At 36.4% G+C, this 21585-nt stretch overlaps 3 protein-coding genes across 6 annotated transcripts; 1 reads left to right on the top strand and 2 right to left on the bottom strand.

The window, feature by feature from the left end:
• The first annotated feature begins 110 nt into the window (after window positions 1–110).
• LOC115706544 (putative threonine aspartase) lies at window positions 111–3745 on the top strand. Of its 3 annotated transcripts, none has more exons than XM_030634224.2 (11): window positions 111–610; window positions 749–799; window positions 1003–1123; window positions 1294–1378; window positions 1736–1817; window positions 1910–2024; window positions 2115–2224; window positions 2335–2498; window positions 2834–2951; window positions 3031–3135; window positions 3364–3745. In XM_030634224.2, the coding sequence occupies exons 1-11, from the start codon at window positions 464–466 to the stop codon at window positions 3454–3456; spliced, it is 1191 nt and encodes a 396-aa protein (XP_030490084.2). In that variant the 5' UTR covers window positions 111–463; the 3' UTR covers window positions 3457–3745. The 3 variants fall into 3 exon arrangements, 2 of the variants coding, with proteins under 2 accessions (XP_030490084.2, XP_030490083.2); XR_004009601.2 differs by having other exon boundaries at window positions 120–610; window positions 2841–2951; XM_030634223.2 differs by having other exon boundaries at window positions 120–610; window positions 1910–2224.
• Window positions 3746–4026: 281 nt separating this feature from the next.
• LOC115706545 (bifunctional protein FolD 4, chloroplastic) lies at window positions 4027–6693 on the bottom strand. The gene is made up of 5 exons (XM_030634226.2): window positions 6367–6693; window positions 5721–6064; window positions 5018–5254; window positions 4768–4935; window positions 4027–4553 (listed from the first exon to the last, which is right to left on the bottom strand). The coding sequence occupies exons 1-5, from the start codon at window positions 6566–6568 to the stop codon at window positions 4383–4385; spliced, it is 1122 nt and encodes a 373-aa protein (XP_030490086.2). The 5' UTR covers window positions 6569–6693; the 3' UTR covers window positions 4027–4382.
• Window positions 6694–7114: 421 nt separating this feature from the next.
• On the bottom strand, window positions 7115–21496 carry LOC115706542 (K(+) efflux antiporter 2, chloroplastic). 2 transcript variants are annotated; one of them, XM_030634220.2, is made up of 21 exons: window positions 21298–21496; window positions 19143–20874; window positions 18614–18785; window positions 18431–18521; window positions 17693–17829; window positions 17500–17559; window positions 17280–17399; window positions 16968–17036; window positions 16438–16503; window positions 15820–15909; window positions 15043–15147; window positions 14843–14971; window positions 14278–14487; window positions 13655–13804; window positions 10144–10197; window positions 9959–10017; window positions 9540–9606; window positions 9106–9282; window positions 8814–8870; window positions 7717–7791; window positions 7115–7599 (listed from the first exon to the last, which is right to left on the bottom strand). In XM_030634220.2, the coding sequence occupies exons 2-21, from the start codon at window positions 20765–20767 to the stop codon at window positions 7474–7476; spliced, it is 3639 nt and encodes a 1212-aa protein (XP_030490080.2). In that variant the 5' UTR covers window positions 20768–20874; window positions 21298–21496; the 3' UTR covers window positions 7115–7473. The 2 variants fall into 2 exon arrangements, with proteins under 2 accessions (XP_030490080.2, XP_060970013.1); XM_061114030.1 differs by having other exon boundaries at window positions 21186–21478.
• Between the last annotated feature and the right edge of the window lie 89 nt (window positions 21497–21585).

Raw genomic sequence — 21585 nt, 5'->3', positions numbered from 1 at the left:
AATTCAGATGTTCTTTATTACAGTAATGTCGATAATGACTGATGATTATTATGTCAAGACTAAAATGTATCTCTTCTAAACAAATTGAAGGAAATAGTGTAAAATTGAGTCTCATATTTATTTACACTTTTATGCGTATAGTTCTTCCAGGAATTTGAGAACTGCGCTATTATTGTCACACATGTAAATGTAATATTAGTGATTTTTCCTTTGATATTCATATACTCGTATCCATTGCTCGGATGAAACCTTTTCTTCTTTTTTATACAAATGAACGCCCTAAGCTAATTTCGTATTTATTTCTTATAATATAATAAACGAAAATAATATTGAAGAATCTACCCGCGCTTTTAAATTAAAGTTTTGAGAAGCCACAGACCTGGACGGGATTTAAAGGAAGCTTCCGGCGGAAAAGGCACCGTCGATTATTTGAATTTGACATTTCACAAATCAGGATTGATCGATGGCATTGGATCAAGTCGAAGGAGATCAAAACCCTAGGTTCTTCGTTGCAGTTCACGTAGGCGCGGGATTTCACTCGCCGTCCAATGAGAAAGCCCTCAGGTCCGCCATGAAACGAGCTTGTCTCGCTGCTTCTTCAGTTCTCAAGGTTTCGTCTCTTTTTAATTTATTAGGTTCATGGAAATCGTTACCTTATATCTTATATACTGGTTATGCAGCTTTATATCGAGCTTGTTCATAAATCCCAAAAAGTTTAAGCTTTTGTTTATTTGTTTATCTTGCTTAGGACTCTGGTGGATGTGTCGATGCTGTTTCGGCCGCCATTCAAGTTTTGGAGGTACATTTATATGAATTTATAAGTATTGAGTAGGGACTAAGTGCTCCTTATCATTACGGATGTTTTTCATTGAAAAAAACGAATTTGATGTAGCATTCATGATTCGAAATGTTACATCTTTTTGATAGATTACATATTTTATAGATCTTTGTTAGAATTATAGCTTATAGATTCACTTTGATTTTTTTTTTTTTCCAATGTAGGATGATCCAAGCACCAATGCTGGCCGAGGCTCCAATTTGAACGAAGAAGGTTCGGTGGAATGTGATGCCAGTATTATGAATGGTGATACTGGAACATTTGGAGCCGTTGGAGCGGTTCCAGGTAATCTCATTATGGCTCTGATGCATATTCTATTAGTTATATTGTGAAGGCTGATATCATTGCGTTCGTTATTGGTTTGCCTGTTTCATTTTATCAATATATTAAAACTGTTGGTAGTGTACTCTCTTTTAATGTATTACTGAACATCCACTGCAAATGTTTTAGACCAGGCGTTAAAAACGCAATCCAGATTGCAGCTTTACTGGTGAAGGAGCAAATGAAGAAATCTACTTTGCTAGGTCTAATACCTCCCATGTAATTAAATACTGTCTTCTCTCTCTAATTTTAGTTTACATGCATGTTTTTACGTTTCTAATTACGTCTCTTGTAATAAATAAGCATGCTTTGAACTCTGCTTAAAAGAATTGCTTCTTCTAATTTTGTCAGTTGTCTTTTCCTTTTTATCCTTTTTAAGCAAATGTGTACTTGAGTGAAGTGTTTCTGCCTACAATTTGTATAAACATCATCAGTTCAACTTAGGACTGTCTGCTGTTGACTTCTTATATGCTTCTCTTTACAGACTAGAATAGATAGATTAGTAGGCGTGCCTATTCATTCATTTTATTTTTGTTTTACTTAGCAAACTTGAAAACAACGTTTCTTATAACACAGGTTCTTGGTTGGCGAAGGTGCTCGTGAATGGGCAAAATCCAAGGGTATCGCTTTGCCAGTTACTTTGAAAGAGGCTGACGAGGTCCTTATATAATTTTCTTTTCCCATTGTGAGCGAATTATTCAACTTCTTATATCTTAGTATTGTCTCAACTGACATTGTGAATTTCGATAGTGGCTGGTGACAGAAAGGGCAAAAGCACAATGGAAAAAATACAAAGCTATGATGATTGATGCAAAATCTGGAACAGATAAATCTTCCTTTGAGTCATGTAGTCTACAAAATTTAGGTACCTTACCTCATCTTTCTTTCTATTATTCTACTGATATTACGTGCATATTGCTTCAGAAAAAAGAAGCTAAACCTTGTTGTCCTTCAGAAAGGGATGTGCCTGAAGCAGATTGCGTCATGGACACTGTTGGTGTTATTTGTGTGGACACTGAAGGACATGTGGCATCTGGGGCCTCAAGTGGAGGCATTGCCATGAAGGTAATGGACTATTATAGTATAGACTACTATTTTACTCACCATCTATTTTAAGAAACCCAACATTTTGTCTGTATATTGTTAATAATAATAAATACACACATATATTACAGGTGAGAGGACGTGTCGGATTAGCAGGACTTTATGGTTCAGGTTGTTGGGCATCTTCTAAAGGTCCTTTTGGAGCTCCATTTGTGGTTGGTTGTTGCGTAAGTGGTGCTGGTGAATATCTAATGAAAGGATTTGCAGCCCGAGAGTGCTGTGTTTCTTCATCAATGTATGACTGCCTTTTAATTTCTCCTTTTTTTTTCTTACTTTTCCATCACATAAGATCTGTTGCTATTGACTCCTCTCTCGGAAAGTATGTTAAGATTCAAAAACTATTCTCTCTAGGAACGCTGTCATTAGATTAGTAAAATATGTAAGGATTTAGGGGTAGAAAAACTCAACGATTTTGTTACCGAATGATTTTGTTTCCTGCTTTGGATTATGTTGAGATGGCAAAGTTGAATACACTGCTTTGTAGAAACTTAGCTGAACTTAGATTTTGCCCCTGCTAATTCACAGGCAGACTCTGTTTTTATGTCTGACACAGTCGTATACATTGCATAGTTCACAGGTTGGTCCTGCCTCAGCTTGTAACAAAGTTTTACGGTCTTTTATGCAAGAGAGTAACCATAATGGAACGGACAAAAGTGCTGGAATTTTACTTGTACAAGCGGACACAGGGGTGAGTTCCAGGCTCTTGATTGGAACATTTTTTAGTTTAGCTTGTCCGAAAACAGTTATGTAGTAGATGTTTACTTTAGATTTCTGGAAGTACTCCGAAACTGAAAGCTATTGAGATTGCGGCTGCTTATTCTTCTTTATCCTTTGGGATAGGATATTTTGGAAGCTCCATGGAACGCCCCAAGGTACTGCTAATTTGATCATTTTTAGCCGTTTGATGGTTTTATCTTTTCTGTACTCGGGGTTTAATATGAATCTGAAGTAATTGAGATGCAAAGCCGGAACCAGTTAACCGTTTATTCCATTGATAATTAATATTTTTTAGTTATTGATAGCAATGTCATAACTGATTTCTGGCAACATTTTGAGAACCGTAGTAGTTTTCACAGTTGAAGCTTTTCTTTTTTTCCCAGGTTTCGATTCTAAGGAGTAAAAATCAGCAAAACAAAACAGAAATAGAACGTTTTGAAGCGAGAGTTGATCTTTCTTGTGAAAAACGACTTTGACTGCAGAGAATTCTGTAAAATGAGCCAACACTTTTAAGTTAAGTGGAGTGGGTGAAGTTTAACAGTTGAGGCTTCGTATATGTACCTTTTTCTTTTATCTGTAACTTAAGAAGAGTAATGATATGTGTTCACACACATGTTACACACAAACATGATCCACCTTAAATGAATATGAATGGTTGAAAAATTACCATAAGTTTGCAAATATCATTACTTGTATCCAATGTTGATGTTGTGTGAATCGAATATTGGTTCGGAATAAATTGGCCATTAGGTTTTCCTCATATTATTTCTCAATAATTTAGACCTAGACAACCAAAGGTGAAATTTTGGAACTCAAGGTTTTGTTCCCACTTATATAGTAATAGTATGGATGAGACAATTTTTTACCGTAGGCATGGCACTCGAAATTCGATGATCTCATTTTTTTTTATCTCAACAAATCAATTGTATCATTGATTTGATCGCCACAAGCTCAGGTGTGCTAGTTCGCAATTTAAATCTTGTATAAGTTGCCCCAACAGTCATTTACAACTTAGCAAAATCTTTAATTAGAAAAGGAGGGAAAGATTGAACCATAAATGCATACATATGCGAGATTAATGGTGCTGCAATGTTACAAAAATACCAACCTGTATTCTATCGCAATAAGGAAATGAAAAAGCAGATGCTCTGTTTACAAAGAGCTCTACAATATTTTCTAATATAAACTCAATTATGGGAAAGGAATAAATATTGCATCAAAAAGTAGGCAACTATCAGCCTTGTTATTTACAATCAGGCAACTTGCGAAACCCAATTATCTGTTTTAGATCCTCTCTTATAAAATAGAAAAATAGAAAGTAATACAGAGAAGCTCATCCGTAAGGGGTTTAGAAAAGCTGCTAATTGAAAATTTTGCTCAAGGACCACAGATTCTGAAGGTCTTACTTGAAGTTATATGCCCTCTTAGCTGAGATGAGCGTATTATCAAGAAGCATGGCAATCGTCATTGGACCAACTCCCCCTGGAACTGGAGTGATGGCTGAAGCTACCTTGCACGCTTCTTCGTAACACACATCCCCAACCAGCCTATAACCTCGAGGGCTCTTAGCATCCTATTAGAAGCAATAATTACAATATTTTGCTCAAAAACATAGAATCTTCAACTTGACTTATAATAAGACATGAAATTTAAATCCAAATGAAGAATTCAAGTTTATATAATAATAGAAACTAGACACTGCGGCATCTAATTCACATGCTTCAGCGAAGGAAAAGAGCAACAACTCTAGACATAACCACAAGGGAAGGGAGAACAAACAAGCTCACCTCAACTGGATTAATTCCAACGTCAATAACGACAGCACCAGGTTTTATCCAATTACCCCTCACCATATTTGGCACACCCACAGCTGCAATTACTATATCTGCCTGCCTGGTTAGCTCCTCAGCATTCGGGGTACGGGAATGGACTATACTAACAGTAGCATTTTCATTCTACAATATTGAAATGTCAAGTCATTCAAATAAGCTACAGAGCGAATTAAAAAAGATCAATATTAAGTAAATGAAATATCACCTGCAGCAACAAAGCAGCTGGCATGCCAACAATATTGCTCCGACCAACTACAACTGCCCTCTTGCCTTTGATACTGACGCCAGATCTATGCAACAATTCTATGCATCCTTTTGGCGTACAAGGAACGAACATTGGTTCCCTATCACGCATGGCTAAACAACCCATGTTAAGCGGGTGGAATCCATCAACATCTTTCTCAATGTTAACAACATCTAAGATGTTTGTTTCATTCATATGCTGGATACAATAAGAGAGGGGAAATAATTGAAACAATTGAAGTCATAACCTTCCAAGAAAATAGAACAGACCCAACTAAAATTCATACAGTAAACAATATTTAAGGCATCTAATAACTCGATCACGATTTAGATGAATCTTTTTCTAGTTTCTTTTGGGGGTCGGTGAAGCAGCTCCATGAATGCATATTTCAAAAGACCAACCCTATAACTTTATTTAAGGTAGTAGAATGAGGTAGTAATACATCAATGTCAAGTTAAAAAACCATTATGCATTTTTAATTCCTGTATCTCATTCTCCTCATACAGACTAAATGGCAGTTCTTTTAAAAGTCGTTACTTTACACGTCAAATCACTTTGTCTTGAAGTAAGCCATAATCTGATCCCACTAAGCTCACAATTCACGATTTTGCTTTTTCTTTTCTAATCATTATCAAAAATTCAAGTTTGAAAGTAAGAAGCTTACAGAAGGCAGGGGCAACTGAACAAGAATGCCATGAACAGAAGAATCATTATTGAACTCTGAGATATGGTTGATTACTTCTTGCTCAGTGGCATCCTCAGGCAAACGAACTTCAAAAGAGATGATCCCAACAGACTCACAAGCTTTCCTCTTGTTCCGAACATAAGTCGCTGAATCCTTCCTGTCACCAACAATTATAACCGCTAACCCTGGAACAACACCTATTGCATCCTTCATCCTCGCCACCTCAACACTTATTTCATCCCTTATTTGCTTCGCAATTGATTTTCCATCAATCACTTTGGCTGTAGCTGATGCCGATGTCGATGCCTCCGTTGTAAATGAAGCTGTAACAACATCAAATACATGAGGGGAAGACGGTATTCTCACAACCCACAAAGAAACTAAATAAAAAAGCTCAGCCCGAAAATCGTTCAACACAATGTCTCGATGAATAGAAAGCTAAAAGCGATCAGAGACTTGTCTGTAGGAACATATGGGTTCTAAAAGATCGAGAGTCATTTCTCAGTGCAAATATGCAGCACACATATTATCTTAAGAAATGTCTCGATACGTTAGAAAAAGAAAAGCACACGTAAGTTTGATTAGATGTAGAAAGCAGTATAAGTGAGGGAGAGGAGAGTTCTACCGGTGACACGGGTGGACGGTGAAGGCGAAGACGAACCAAAGGCGAGTGCCCTGCGGGGACTGGGCAAGTGTGAGGGTGTCAGTGTCACAAGACGCCGGAGGAGCACCGTGCCGTCTCTGAGGCGGAAGAGTGGGTTTCGGGTGAAAGGGAGAAGACGAGCTGTGGTGGACGATGAACAGTCGGTGAATATCATAGACGCCATTGATGTACCAGTTGCGAAGCTCAAAGGGTTTTACACAATTAATCAATTTCAAGTTTTAGGACACAAGGGTTTTTAACTAAATACTACTTTTTTATATATATTATTATTAACATTAATATATAAAAGGTTTATTTGAAAAGCAAGGCTCTAAATTATATAGATTTTAGAAAGTGGTCCCTAAATTTTATCTTTTAATAAATTGGTCCCTAAATTTCACTATGCTCCTTCAAGCTTAAACAATGAAACAAACACTATATACATATAGAGAAATTCATTATTCACAAGTGTCCCTAAATAATTTGCCTAAATACTAATTTGGTTTAGTAATTTTTTTTTAATTAATAAATGAATAAGCTTTATTGTTTCACTCGACCATTTTCAACCCTTTTTCTGATTGTTCCGCTCTAGATTTTTGTTTTCTTTTTCTGAAAAAAGTAAAAAACTAAATTCATCTAATATAATGTGAACTATATATTTCCAACTAAAAGTCAATTTATTTCTAAACTTTGAATGCATTTCTCCCTTTGACCATTTCACATGCTTAGCTAGCAAACAAAACGATGATACTGCGATATTTTTATTTTACTTCAAAATTAAAAAACGGAGAAGGACAAGGTCATCTAAAATTCTGAAATCAGAGCCCCCAATAAAACAGACGGGGCCTCTGTTTACACGAAAATTACATGTTTATGAAGATCAAAATCTATTAATCTATTTAAATAATAAAAATAAATAATCAAAAATGCTTTCAGTCAAATGTCAGCTGAACTATTTTGTTTCTTCTTCACTATGTTCCTGTACATTTTGTCCAATGGAATATGGCAATCTGCTTCTATACAGTTCTTGAGTTTGCTTTGCCTCAGCCAATTTTTATTACTATGGTTTTTGTTGGGCATGTGTTATTGTTATATTGCCAGTGTTCCATCAGCAATGTGGTTTTCATCTGGGGATTCTGAAGGTGGAACTTTGGGGGTTTTACTTATGACCCGCGAAAAACCATAGCCAAGGGAACTTCCACTGGTTTGACACAGCTGTAGACAGAAACAAATGTTAACAGATTATTAGTTCAGATGAAAAAACAATACGAAGATTGATTGTTTCCATATAAAATTTATGGACACAGAGCCAAAGCTTCCCATGCTGAGTACCTCAGCTAGCTCGGACAGGTGGCGAGAACGAAATTCATTTATGGTTGCAGCAATCTCAGACATTGGTAGTTTAGCCTAAACACAAAAAAGATGTTAAAAAATTTAGAAAAAGAGAAATATGTTGGAGCAGACAATAAAAAACTTCCTAAAAAATAACAGAGCTAATAATCTGTCAAATTTCAGACTGATACCCACACCAATGAACATCATGATTCTGTCCATAACAAACCGGATAAATGAAGACAATGGCAAAAGTAAATCACTTACTGAGAAGGTGATGCAATCTCAAGAGAACAATAACGAACAGATATATAGTGAGTTTACAGAGCAATATTATGAATAATCATCAAAGTTATCCATCAAAACCGAGCTCATAATGGTCATAATAAAAAATATTAGAAGTGAGATAATAAAACTAAATGCAAATAATAGTACAAGTGGTAAATCAGAAGAAGACCAACTAATTCGCATGATGGGCACTAAAGTCAAGTAAAAAGCCTTAAAAAAATGACCAAACAACCCTTAATAAATCAGGATTCAGGTAAAGGAATCTTAAAGTTAAACAAAATGTAACACTTTTAACATTTAAACATTTTTTTTCCGAATTTTAATGGAAACATGTTAGTAAATTCAGTGACCATATCATAGAGATGGCCAGATGGGTTTTGGCGCATATTTAAGCAACCTCTAAACTTCTTGTAAAGTACGGACGAGAATACATTCAAGAATTTTAATTACTATCTTTCAAAAAAAAAAAAAATACTACTTTAGTACCACTTGACCAAATAAATATTTTTGTAATACCACACCAAATATATGTTTTTAAAATACCACGAGCTTCTAGATAAACTAGAAAAGGAGAAATCGTGTCTCGCTGTGAGTGCATGGTTTTGCCCCCAAAATTTAAAATATATGCAAACATATAGCAAAACAAAAAGATCTACATAAAAATAATAATAAAAAAATATTACACCAATGTAAAGCAATTATAAAAGTACATTTTATACCACAAGAATAAAATTTAAATCAATATATGCATTGCTTCAAGTTACATGCTCCAAGCAATTAGTCAGATACTAGTGACATAAATTATTTACCTGGGCCAGAACAGCAGCTGCCAACTGTAGACTAGGTTCCAAGGTCTCCGGGACAACCTGGTAGGATTTTTAAGGGTGAGTGTACTCAAATAAGCATTATAATTTGTACAGGAAAGGCACATGGCTAATCACTGCTCTGATTTAAGATACTAAGAACTACTACATGAATGAGTCAATAGCCAAGAGATCAAAAGATGACAAAACAACATAACAACAAATATTCGAAGTCCACCTAGATGGGAATAATTGAAAAGTAAATGCATAATCAGTATCTGAATACTAGGAGTGTTACCGCTGTGGCACCAGCCTTCTCCAAATTAAGGCCGTGATCAACATCGTGAGCGCGAACAAAAGTTTTCACATTGGGAAAATACTTGCTCAGAGCCCAAACAGTTCTATAATTTGCACCAGGTGTATCTAATGTTATTGCTGCTGCACATGCTCTTTCAGCACCAACCTTGTGGAGCACCTAATCATCCAGTAGAAAATGAATCAAAAAATATATCAGATCATACACACTACAACTTTCTGATTTTGTTTTTTTTTTTTTTGTTTAAACTAGGCTGCTCGCCTAACCCTACAATATTTGGAGGCCAGGAAACTACAGCAATTACTATGTAGTACCCAGGAGGGACTCGAACCTCAGACCTTGTGGGAGCAAACCACATGCCTGACCATTTGAGCTACCCCTCTTGGGTAATACAGTATTCTTATTTGTTTCATTACCTCTCTACTGCCTGCATCTCCAAAATAAACAGGAAGGTCTAGGGCACGGCCAACAGCCACTCGATCACTGGACAAGGGAAAGAAAATAATGTGACAATTAGTAATTTCTCTAAGCACTGTATGAGAGAGGGAGGAAAAACAATCAACTATTAGTTGTCAGACCAGGGGATTTACAAATTTATTATCTAAACTAGCTGAATAGGGTAAAGCAAAAAATCATAAAACACACTCCTTTTATACTGTATAACAATATGATGTTTTCCAAAAATACAGGTGAAAATGGACAGTATGACCATCCAAATAACTAATTTATATTAATAAAGTCAAGAAATGACTCATTTTATATTAATAAATAATGCACATAGCTTCAATAACTGCCTAGCTTTTTTATTTTTCTAGCCATTAATCAGGAGTCTTACCTCCTCACATCAAGAGCTACAAATGGAATTAATCGCTCTGAAAGAAGCTGAGCAATTATCTGGAACAAAAAGCAAAAAAATAATAACAGCAATTACTTAATATGACAAATATTTGTACCTTCACAAGTCTGAATTCGAACAATTTCGCAATTAATTTGTAAAGCATAACTCTGAAAAAATAATACCTGGCCAACTCGTCCAAATCCACAAATAATTATATGATCTTGCAAATCATCCGTCTATAAATTGAATCAACCAATCAGAATAAAAAATTAGTGAATAAAATTTTATCAATATGATAGGAATTTCCTATCATTTTGGGTATAATCAGTAGCAAGATAAAAGAAAATAGAGCCAAACAGTAGAAACAATAGGAAATAGCAAGTATATTGATATTAGAGTGACAAAGAGAACAAGTTGCTGGGTATTCGAGAGACCCAGCTCTCTCCCAAGAGCTAATGCTCACTTTAGCAAAATAATTCTCTCCCCTTCTACCCTCCTTACTCACTCATATATATAGCATCAATCCCTCCCATTACAATTACCCAATTACCCTCTTTATTTATACCCTAAGGCCTAACAATACCGGCCGCCCGAAATTCACCTTGTCCTCAAGGTGAAGAACGTGAAGCTTCAACTGCCAACCTTGCTCATTCTTAGTCCAAGAACCCAGCAGAAATCTCATTTTGAGCAAGCTGTGAGAGAAGCGCCAAGTTTTAGCAAGTCGACCTCTCTCGAAAAACCAGTCCAACAAATGCATTTTGCTCTTCAACTCCTTGTTATGCCCCTGAAAAGTGATGTTGATGAGCTTGCCTACTGCAGTTTTCTTCTTAACAAAATACTCCAACTCTGCTGAGCATTTTCTAAATTCTTTTTCTGCCGAGGGAAAAGTGGTTTTGCCACTTTTTATATCATTATCGTAAGCCCATGAAAGCTGAAGCCACTGTTGAAGAAGAATAAGAAGAATAGGAGAAGCCTTGTTGACCCTCCAGATGAGAACATCAAGTCCTGGAAACATCATCAGTGAAGGAATAGTACCAAGCACAACAATAGCATCAACACTTAAAATTAAATGTTGGATGATTTGTCTCAAAATTCTTGATGGATAACCCCCTTTATCATCATATAACCAAAGTGAAAATAGAGGATTAGCAAGAATTGGCCTTATCCGATAAACATGATGAGTCACCATTGGAGAACTAAAGAATGACACGTATCGGTAATAGTGACTATTAATTAAAATCAAATGCTTTCTTTGCCCCATTTTTCTAATGACCCAAAAGGTGTAGTGTAAGCTTGGCCATATAAAAAACTCTTGAGAGCAAAATTTTCTTCCTCTATCAAAAATCCACCAAATAAATTTGCAATTTTTTCTCTTCCATACCCCAGTGCTTTGTCGCCCTTCATCAACCCAAGAAGCCCCAAACAAATAAGAATAAGATGGTACTATTAAGATGAGGCAAATAGTCATATTTGAATTATTGCTTCCATAAATTCTGTGTGGAGAAGAAATAGAAAGTCTTACTTTTCCTCTGTCAAAGACCCCTCGGATACCTTTATTCTTTGCCAAGATCTTCAGTGTTTTCAAGAGTAAAACCTGAAGAAATGCTTGGCACATCCTTGTCCAATTTTGATCTGCCAATAAGTCTCCCATGGAATGCTGTTGGAACGTATCCCTTTTACTTGTAGAAGAATAAATTTCATGGGCCTTCTCAAGGCCCCAATGGATAAGCCCAATTGTTGAAATAGATAGGACATGCACTTGAGTTGAAGAATAAATGGTGACATGGGTCTTACCAGGATCCCAAAGGGCCGGCTCATACACTTGATTAATTAATTTTGGACTTTTGTTTATGTGGGCCTGGTCTAGGAAGTGACTCCATGGCTTGGGCCTCTCCTGGTAAGGTTGTAAGAACAAATGAGACAATAACGTAATATTGTAGCTTCTCTGGTCAGCCGTCTTCTTCCTATACGCGACTTTCTGTTCGTCCAGTGAAGGCAGCGATTGCTTTCTCTCCACGATCGGCCACACCCGCTCCCTCGACGTCTTCTCACGCTGATGGTCATTCGACATCGGCATCGTTTCCCTTGTGCTGGTCTTTCGTCGATCAACCCCAGGTGCGATTTCCCTTGTAAGTGGCAAGATCGACTCCTCCCTGTCCAGCACTGGCACCGTCTCAAGCATCGGTCGATCGATCTTTATCTCCGATGTAGCATGGCTTAATATATTCTCCCCTTCTTTTTCAGAGAGAAACTCCGATTGAAAATCATGCTTTGATCCTTTGATTTCCACCATTTCCGTTGGAGACTCGAGAAGATCAACAAATTGTTCCCTATTATTTTGCAACTCTTCCTCCTGTGTGCTAGTTTGATGACAGAACCTCAGCTGTCCTTCAACGAAGAATGCTTTGGCGATGACTTCAGGGAGTGTTCTCAGCTTATATTCACGAACCTTCTTCTTCACCTTGACAGGAAGATTCCCAATAAACATGTCACAAAGCAAGGTTTCGGGAATGTCCGGCAATCTTGCTGCAATTGGAATGAACCGAACCCAGAACTCTAGCACTGAATTCTCAAATCGGAGAGCCATCAATTCGTCAAACGGATCGTTATCAATTTTTGAGCAGCAATTGAATAACGAGATGCGGAATTCCAACCAATTTTTGATTGGATCTTGCTCCTCCACTGCTTGAAACCATCTCCAAGCAACACCCTCCAAACACGCTTGAGCCACGACAACCTTCTTACTTTCTGGGGTTTGATAAGCTTGGAAATATTCTTCTATGCGAAGAACCCAGCCATACGGGTCATCTCCATTAAAGAGCGGTAGTCTTGGCGCCATTACGGAAGTCACAAGATCATGCTCTGATACCATTTGATAGGAATTTCCTATCATTTTGGGTATAATCAGTAGCAAGATAAAAGAAAATAGAGCCAAACAGTAGAAACAATAGGAAATAGCAAGTATATTGATATTAGAGTGACAAAGAGAACAAGTTGCTGGGTATTCGAGAGACCCAGCTCTCTCCCAAGAGCTAATGCTCACTTTAGCAAAATAATTCTCTCCCCTTCTACCCTCCTTACTCACTCATATATATAGCATCAATCCCTCCCATTACAATTACCCAATTACCCTCTTTATTTATACCCTAAGGCCTAACACAATACAGATGAAAATAACATTAATCAATACACATCAGGGTTTCTGTCTAAATCATGCATCAACAGAAGATACCAATTCGACACATTATATTGCTACTTGTGTGTCTTCAAAACTTCTTTCCGTAGTAGTCTAATGAAGAAAGACAAAATGTCTTTGCAAAACAATATGTTGCTACTTAGTCAATGTTTCACACAAAATCATATATATATATTTATATAGATATAAACATTTCTAATTATATTTGCATCATCGCAAACTCATTAATCTACTAAAAACTTTATTGTAATGTTTTGTAGATCAGTAGCCAAAGTGATTAAAATGACTAATGAGCCAATATTTCTGTAGCTTCTGTCTAAAATAGTAAAATGTAGTAAAATTATGCATATTTGTTTTTTAAATTTTTGTAGATTCTGCATAGAAAGAAGTGCAATGCAGTGGAAAGCATGATTCACACTATAAAATAAATAATTCATGCACCAAATCCCTGAAAATTAATAAAATATAAGCAATAGTGATTTCTCATGATTTGTTACCTCACTCTCGACAGGTAATAAACTTCGAACATCGTGCTGCTCAAAACGAGATGCAATTAACTGGCCTCCAGCAGCAAGCCATGGTGTGAGGGCCATTGAAATACCCACCACAAGAAAAAGTAATGAAGAAAATTGTGCAGACATTATACCCTGGACAAGAAACAATTTAGCTAAGTAATACAAGCAAGTAAAAGTACTATTGTAAAAATATTCTTTCATTTCTGTTAAAAGAGTTCAAAAAGAAACAAAGGGCAGCAACAAACAACATTTGCAGCCACCATTTATGTATGCATTTATTTCTCTGGGAGGAGGTGAGGAGGGCAATAAAAATAGGCATTCTCCTTTTCTTTTCTTTTTTTAAATGGATAAACATACGCATTAAAATGCCTAAAAACAGAGGCAGTCTTCAACTCATATGTCATTCTAGCACAAGCAACTAAGAGATCATTAGACTTGCCCAAATCATTTTTAACTACACACATATATATACAGAGAGAGAGAGAGAGAGAGAGAGAGAGAGAGAGAGAGAGAGAGAGAGAGAGAGAGAGAGAGAGGAGAAAGCGTGTTCAATGTTCACTGGCAACTTCCACTTGCCAGACACAAATGTGTAAAGCAGTACAAACCTGATTAACAGCTTCACCAAAAGCAACAAATGCAAACTCTCCACCAGGTGCAAGAAGAAGACCAACTCTTATTGCTGATATGATTGAAACACCAAATAGTCTACCAACTATAGCAACCAATAAAGTCTTGCCACCAATTAAAAGAGCCAATGATCCAACAATGACAGGGAAGTTTGAAACGAGAAGTTTTGGATCGATGGACATTCCAACCTGCAAAAAGATAATATAATCATTATCAATTAGTAAATATTAAGCACCATTTTTCACAGTATTCATGGAACACATTGATGGCATAACTTGTCCAAAATGCTTCCTACTTAAAAGTCTAGTATGAACAAGTTAAATTCAGCATTTTTCTCTTCACATTTAATATAAAAAGAAGGAAGATTACAAGATTTTAAATGGACACCAACAATAATAATACCACTTACAATTTTCTGGGATTTTTCTTCTACAATATGTTAAAGATTTCATCTAAGAAATTTTTATACAAGAGATGTATTACCTAAAAAAAATCAATTTGAACCAAATGAAACATTAAGAATTGCCAATATGAAGAACGTACCGTCATGAAAAAGAGACCCAACAAAAGGCCACGATATGGAGCAATATCAGATTCAACCTGCAAGGAAAACTCGGTTTCGGCTAGGAGCAAACCTGCCAAAAATGCTCCCAGCGCCATCGAAAGTCCAGCCTGTTCAAGAGATAAATATATTATGCAACTTCAAGACGAGACAAATAACATAAAAATTCAGAGAATGCTACCCTGGCAGTAAGGAGACTAGTTCCCAGAATAACAAGCAATGTGTTGGCAGAGAAGATCTCTGCATTTTGATTTTCAGCAATTTGCCTATAAATTGGGCGAAGCAACTGAAAAACCACACAAAAGGAAGTTAGGTCTGGCATAAGACATATTGACAGCAAAAGCTAAGAGCGCCTAGTATTGAAAAATAAAAAGTACAAATTTAATGCTCGAAGATTTGAGTTAAATACTATCCACCTTTCCCAATACCACTTTTTCATAAAACTTGCTTATAGATGAACTCAAATACTATGCTAGTTTCAGTCTATAAAGTTATTTCATTTATGACTTCCAGACCCAATAGAATATACCAAGATTGAGTACTCTTGAAAATATACCACGGCATCAGTGAGCACTAACAATAACCATTTCAAATACCAAGGATAATAGGATATTTATGCATACTAAATCAAAGTTTTTCACAGGTGAAAGAAATTTTTCTAGTATTAAATAGAAACATAGCATGGATACCACTCAATTTAAATTTCCTAGCATTCTCAAATTGTGAACCATTACTGCCAAAATTCTGAAGGCCATAATATTTGTAAGTTACACTTACAAAAATCATCATCGTATTTTTTAACAAATCTTATCAAATACGCATATGCAGAGAACTCTAGGCAAGTTTGTGCAATAACTGGATTAATGAATAATAAAACTGCAGCAGTATTTGCATAAACTTAGTTTTCTATCAATTTTGCAGTCGTGAAAATAAATGTCTTGAGTATACAAAGACTTACCAAGCGACCACCAGCTATAATGGCACTGATGGCAACAACAGCTTTAACAGCAGCAAGTCCAAGAGCTTCAGCAATGGCTTGAAAACCAACCTAAAGAGCAAAGAAACAAATATTTAACCTTCAGTAAGATGAATTCTCGCATGATATTCCTTCTTTTTTTTTTATTTGTGTGTGGTGAGGGTGGGGCACCTTACCTATTACTACAATATTTGAGGAAAAAAAAGACTAAAACAATTGCTATGCAAGTACCCAAGAACTCGAACCTCAGACCGTATATTAAATTTTTTTTCTCTGCTCTCTCGAGCAGGTATTTTAATTTCCGTTTTATTATAGTAGTCTGTAATATATAGCTTAACCTTTATCATATTACTTCATACATCTCAATCAAATTTTTTATTGTGTTGTTCACATTAACACTTCTAGAAAATATATCCTAGCATCCCAAACCTGTCATGCTCTGTAGGCTTGCGTTTCAAAGACCAGTTGCCTATTATGTGGCTTAGTGTGACCCAAACGTATGGAAAAATAATTATAAAATCTTAGAAATACTATATAAAGAGTAAACAGCCAAAAAGTCAATCTGTAAAATTAAAAACAGAAACATTAAAGCAATGTTACCCCTCCTTTGGATGAATTTGGTGAAATAAGCGGTATAAGTATAAGAAGAACCACAACAGCTAAATCCTGAAAAGAGCCAGATATAAGGAAATAATCAGTTAAGCTTCGGGTGTAGCAGCAATATGTATGCATATATTAACAAAATATAACCATACGTAAAAACAGGAGATAAGTGTCACTATGGATGGAAATACATTCCATCAAGAATGAAGATGATCACCAAATTAATAGAGTACATATATAAACATGAATACTTTTGAATAACACACTAAATTCAACTCAAGAATACTGGGAGGGACACATTACAGGATGGTATACTTTAATGGCGCATATGGTAGAGACATGACATATGATTATTTTATAGTACTTCTGTAAGGAAATAAACATGTGAAGACTGAGAACTATACAGAGTTATATGTCAGCTTGTGCCAAAAGATATCTCTTTTCAGTTGAGAAATTATGAGTAAGCACCATCCTGAATTTCCCACTGAACTCAATTCAAAATCTTACTTTTAGAACATTAGACTAACCTGAAAGAGTAGGACAGAGAATGTAGCACGACCATGCCGTGATGTACTCTCCCCGCGTTCTTGCAGTACCTGCAACATAACCGCATGAAATTAATCCATTTCACCTCTACAAAGGACATACATCACTGAAACTTGACAAGTTAAGCCTCAGACCAAAAACCACATAAACTTACAAGTTCTTCTGTCCATAATGAGGTTTAAGATTTTGAAAAATTCATCATTACACATTGGATCTTTCTTCTATCAAAGATTGAAAGTTGAGACTATTTCAGAACCCTAAAGAAATTAATGATAAATTTCTTAAAGCAATACCTGTAAGACAACTGCAGTAGATGATAAAGCCAAGCCATTTCCAATGACGATTGCCGCGGGACCAGCTTGTCCACAAACATAATGAATAAATAAGCCAACCACCACCGCAGTCACCAAAACCTGCAAAAGCATAAAGATCCCAAACTTGCAAATTAGTAGCAAGGAATAGTGTTTGACTATGGTGGACAGCATGATGAAACAATAGAAGTTTAATAATCACCTGGGCAGAGCCTAGTCCAAAAACATATTTCTTCATGGAACTCAATCTTTCAACGGAGAGCTAAAAAAATGAAACAAAGTATGAGAATGGATTTTTTTTCACTCTTATTCGTATAGACTGCACATAATTTTCCATAAGTTAAATCAAATTTAAAATGGAAAGATACAGAAGCATATTTAAAAAAAGACCCCACCTCAAGCCCAATATTGAACAGAAGAAAAACAACTCCAAATTCTGCAATTGCTTTTGTCCCATGCACATGACGTATTATGGAAAGGCCATAAGGGCCAATCAAAATGCCAGCAGCTAAATACCCAAGAACAGGACTGCCTAAAATTTGAGGCAATAAAAGACGAGCCATCAGTGAAAAGAAAAATTGTACTGAGATATATAAAGGCCATAAGGGCCAATCAAAATGCCAGCAGCTAAATACCCAAGAACAGGACTGCCTAAAATTTGAAGCAATAAAAGACGAGCCATCAGTGAAAAGAAAAATTGTACTGAGATATATAAAGGAAATTTTTTAAATCAGATATACAATAGTGAAGGATGATCAAATGCAGATTGCACTTAATAAAAGGAATATCATCATTTTTTTTATATACATAATGGGGACTAGAACCACTCCGTGCTCTCACACATACTCATACCACTTGAGCCAGCCTTGAGTGCAAGAACATCATCAATTTTTGTTATCAAGTAGCCAATGGTTGATGAGGTGAGAAAGGCGGGGTATAGCTAAAAATTAGAACACGTAGATGACATAAATCGAGAAGAAAAAACTAAGCAAGACAGCTACTAATTTAAGTACTATATTACAAGTTCATGACACAACAGAGGTTTGCAGTTTGTTTTGGGATTGAATAAAATGAAATGTTAGCATCAAACGGGAATATGAAGTTCAAGAAACAACATATAGAAATCCAGCTACCTCCGGGAATTTTCTGAAATATAGGCACAAAAACTACACTTGCTAGCAATAGCCATAACATGTCAAAAAGGGAAGCCTCCTCCTCATTCACCTGATAAAAGTTTAAAGAGAAAGTTAGACAAAAAGGAACAGAGCACATCAAACTGAAAAATAATATAATTGTTATAAAATATAACAACATGCCTCTTGATGAGGGAGCATCTCAATTAAGTTTTTAATTCTTTTAGGAAGCCTCTGTAGTTGTCGAACTATGGGCTTTGCACTTAATGAGACTTCTTCAATGCTGGAGGTGATAACATCTGGCTGTTGTAGCAACTGTGCCCCCCTTTCTGCTCGATTGGAATAAAATGTGACCCTGTGATGGTACAAAAACATTTGTGAAATTGAAAAATATTAGGTGCATAATAAAGGTAAAAAATTGTAACCTCTTAATTGGTTTTGCAAGAGAAGCACTTACAGAGCATGTTAAATAGGGCCACACACTATTACATTATTAAATTTCTACAGCCCTAACGTTTGATTAAGCAACTAAGAAAACTTCCTCGAAGAGAAAACAGGAAATTGTGTAAGCTAATTTAGCTAAGTAATTCAGTCTCAAAAATGTTTTGCACTTAAATAAACAAAGTGAAGGCGCATTTCTGAGCAGAAAACAGCATATTCTTGAATCACCTCATACTGTTATTATTTTTTAAAGTTGAATAGTAACACATACCCTGCTCCAAATAGAACGAGCCCAAAAATGAGTTTGGGCCATTGATTCTTTACGGACTCCATAACACCATTAAATACTGATGCTGGTGTGAGCTCGGCTCCGTCAACAGTAAAAGAGAAGAATGATGCTGAAAAAAAGCGAGAAGATTTATTTAATGATGCTTTCGGAGAGTTCAAGGGTGAGGCCTCCCTTGTCAGATCCTTTTGAGTTTCCTGCTTCTTAGAATGCACAGTTTTTGACTTTTCCACCTCTGTTTCAGCTTCTTTTAGAGAATCTAAACTGAGTTTTCCATTATCGTGATCACTCAAATATTCAGCTTCCGTGTCTACAAAACTCTGGCTTGTTTTCTCAGATAGAATATCTGATAAAGGCTTGGCAACCAAAGAACCATCGAATTGAACATCTTTGTCCCAATCAACTGTAATATCTGCAGAATTTCCTTGAATCAGGCCTTCCTTCTCTTCGACAGCAGTATCATCATCACTAAACAACAGCTCGGTTTCTGTGTGATCAACATGAAAGTCTGTGGAGAAAGACTTCTGTGCCTTTTGCAATGCAATTTCAGCATCATTCACACGTTGTGTAGCCTCGAGCTCAAATGCAACAGCTTGCTCAGCCAAAAGCATTATGTTCGTTACATCTTCTTCTGCTTTTAAAGCATTCATCTGTGTCTTCTCTGCAATCTCATTCAACCTATCCACTTCTTTTTGCAACTCCTCCCTTTTACTTTGCAATCGCCTCAGTTCTGCCATACAGCTTTCCAAATTCAACTGGCATTCCTTAATGTCTTCCTGGGCAACCTTTTTTTCATCTTCTTCTATATCATCCTTTTCAAGACCACTAGCTTCTGAACTGTCTGGAGATTCAATTTCTTCTTTTGCAGCCTCTAAAGATTCTACTACCACTTGAAGCCTAGCCTCTGCCAGCGAAAGAGCCATTGTTGCTTTTTGGACAGCTTCTTTTGCTATAGCCTCTTCATTCACTATCTGCATAATGTTATCAAGAGTAGAATTAACATCGTTCCGAGCATTCGCAGCCTCATCCTGCAGGGCTATCGCAGCTTCTGATATTTTCTGAGCCTTTTCCTCAAACATTGTACTGTTGAGTCGTGCAACTTCCAAATCTGTCATAGCTTTATGCAGAAGTTCCCTCAATTCATCCAAACTAGGTGTCTCCGATACTTCTTGATCTTTCCCTTCTTCAGTAGAAACACTCAACTCCACACTATCATCAGACCCCATCCCTGAGCTATCCCCATTAGTTTCGAAGAATTCGGGATTTGACCCATTCCCATTCAAGTATCCCAAAGACTCATTATTCTGACACCGCAGCCAAACTCTTCTCGACCCTTTTTGCACATTACAAAAACTACCAAACAAAGATATTCTAGGATTTAAACTTAATCCTTGAGAATCCGATTTCTCACAGCCACTGAAACAGATAGTTTTCTTAACCTTCTTACCACTACCCGTTCTCAAAGCTGTCCGTGAATTACCCCGAAAGTTGCAGCTAAAATATCTATTTCTTGACAAGATGCGTGAATCAGAACGGTCGAACGTTTTATAACTAGTTCCTTCACCATAGCATAACACATTTGACTGCCCAAAACTATACGCCAGATCCATAACTCCCCACCCCAATTAACACAGCCTCTTATAAATAAAATACGGTATCGCTATCTGCAAACCATCTCATAAACCCTCAATTCTCTCATTCGTCATTAGTCAAACACCTGAAACACACAATACCGTTGTTAACGACATAAGTATAAACCGATTCCAATCATAATAATATTAACAAACCAATAACCCTAAAACCACTGATATAAATATCATACGTGTTTGTCTCTTTGTGTGTGTGTGCATTTTTTCTTCATTTAGCGCTAAAAAAATTAACATATTCAACAACGAATACAGACGAGTGACGACTCGACACACTTGAAGTAAATAGCAATTTCTTTTGAATATTCATGTATATACGCATATTCATGTATAAGTAAAGGCAACGAATGGCGGCAACTGCCAGTGCATGCATTATTTGTACGTTTGTAAAGGAGACGGAGAAATCGAATAGTGATGGAGCTAAAATAGAAGACGAACTGAGAAATCAAAGGCGGAGGTGGAGAAAGGTAAGAGAAAGGTGACGGAACTGATACCTAATTGAGTCTGAGGAGTGAGGTTAAGAGGTTCGCTAGCCCAGCTTTCGTTTGTTTGGTTGTACGAAATGAAATTGCAGCTCAGGGCTCTTTCTCTCTCTGGGGCCTGGACCTGAGAAGGGGGAAATACAAAACCCGATTATTTTTTTTTATAAATTAAAATTAAAATTTTTGTTTTAGTTTGTGAATTTTTTTATTTTCAAGAGAGTTACTAAAATGGTTACCAATATTATATATGCTATGGGGATATTCTTTTCTATAAGCTGTCTTATACTCGCGATCAAGCGC

This window comes from Cannabis sativa, chromosome 1 (assembly GCF_029168945.1).
Source record: "Cannabis sativa cultivar Pink pepper isolate KNU-18-1 chromosome 1, ASM2916894v1, whole genome shotgun sequence".
NCBI lineage: Eukaryota > Viridiplantae > Streptophyta > Magnoliopsida > Rosales > Cannabaceae > Cannabis > Cannabis sativa.
This window is presented reverse-complemented; position numbering and strand designations above follow the sequence as displayed.

Coding starts and splice junctions, on each gene's coding strand:
- LOC115706545 (XM_030634226.2), bottom strand. CDS start 6,568: ATGGCGTCTATGATATTCACCGACTGTTCATCGTCCACCACAGCTCGT. Junction 5,255..5,720: donor TTCAGTTGCCCCTGCCTTCT/GTAAGCTTCTTA, acceptor TATTGTATCCAG/CATATGAATGAAACAAACAT. Junction 4,936..5,017: donor CAGCTGCTTTGTTGCTGCAG/GTGATATTTCAT, acceptor TCAATATTGTAG/AATGAAAATGCTACTGTTAG.
- LOC115706542 (XM_030634220.2), bottom strand. CDS start 20,767: ATGGATCTGGCGTATAGTTTTGGGCAGTCAAATGTGTTATGCTATGGT. Junction 17,037..17,279: donor CTACTGCAGTTGTCTTACAG/GTATTGCTTTAA, acceptor GTTATGTTGCAG/GTACTGCAAGAACGCGGGGA. Junction 16,504..16,967: donor TCTCTGTCCTACTCTTTCAG/GTTAGTCTAATG, acceptor GGCTCTTTTCAG/GATTTAGCTGTTGTGGTTCT.
- LOC115706544 (XM_030634223.2), top strand. CDS start 464: ATGGCATTGGATCAAGTCGAAGGAGATCAAAACCCTAGGTTCTTCGTT. Junction 611..748: donor CTGCTTCTTCAGTTCTCAAG/GTTTCGTCTCTT, acceptor TATCTTGCTTAG/GACTCTGGTGGATGTGTCGA. Junction 3,136..3,363: donor GCTCCATGGAACGCCCCAAG/GTACTGCTAATT, acceptor TTTTTTTCCCAG/GTTTCGATTCTAAGGAGTAA.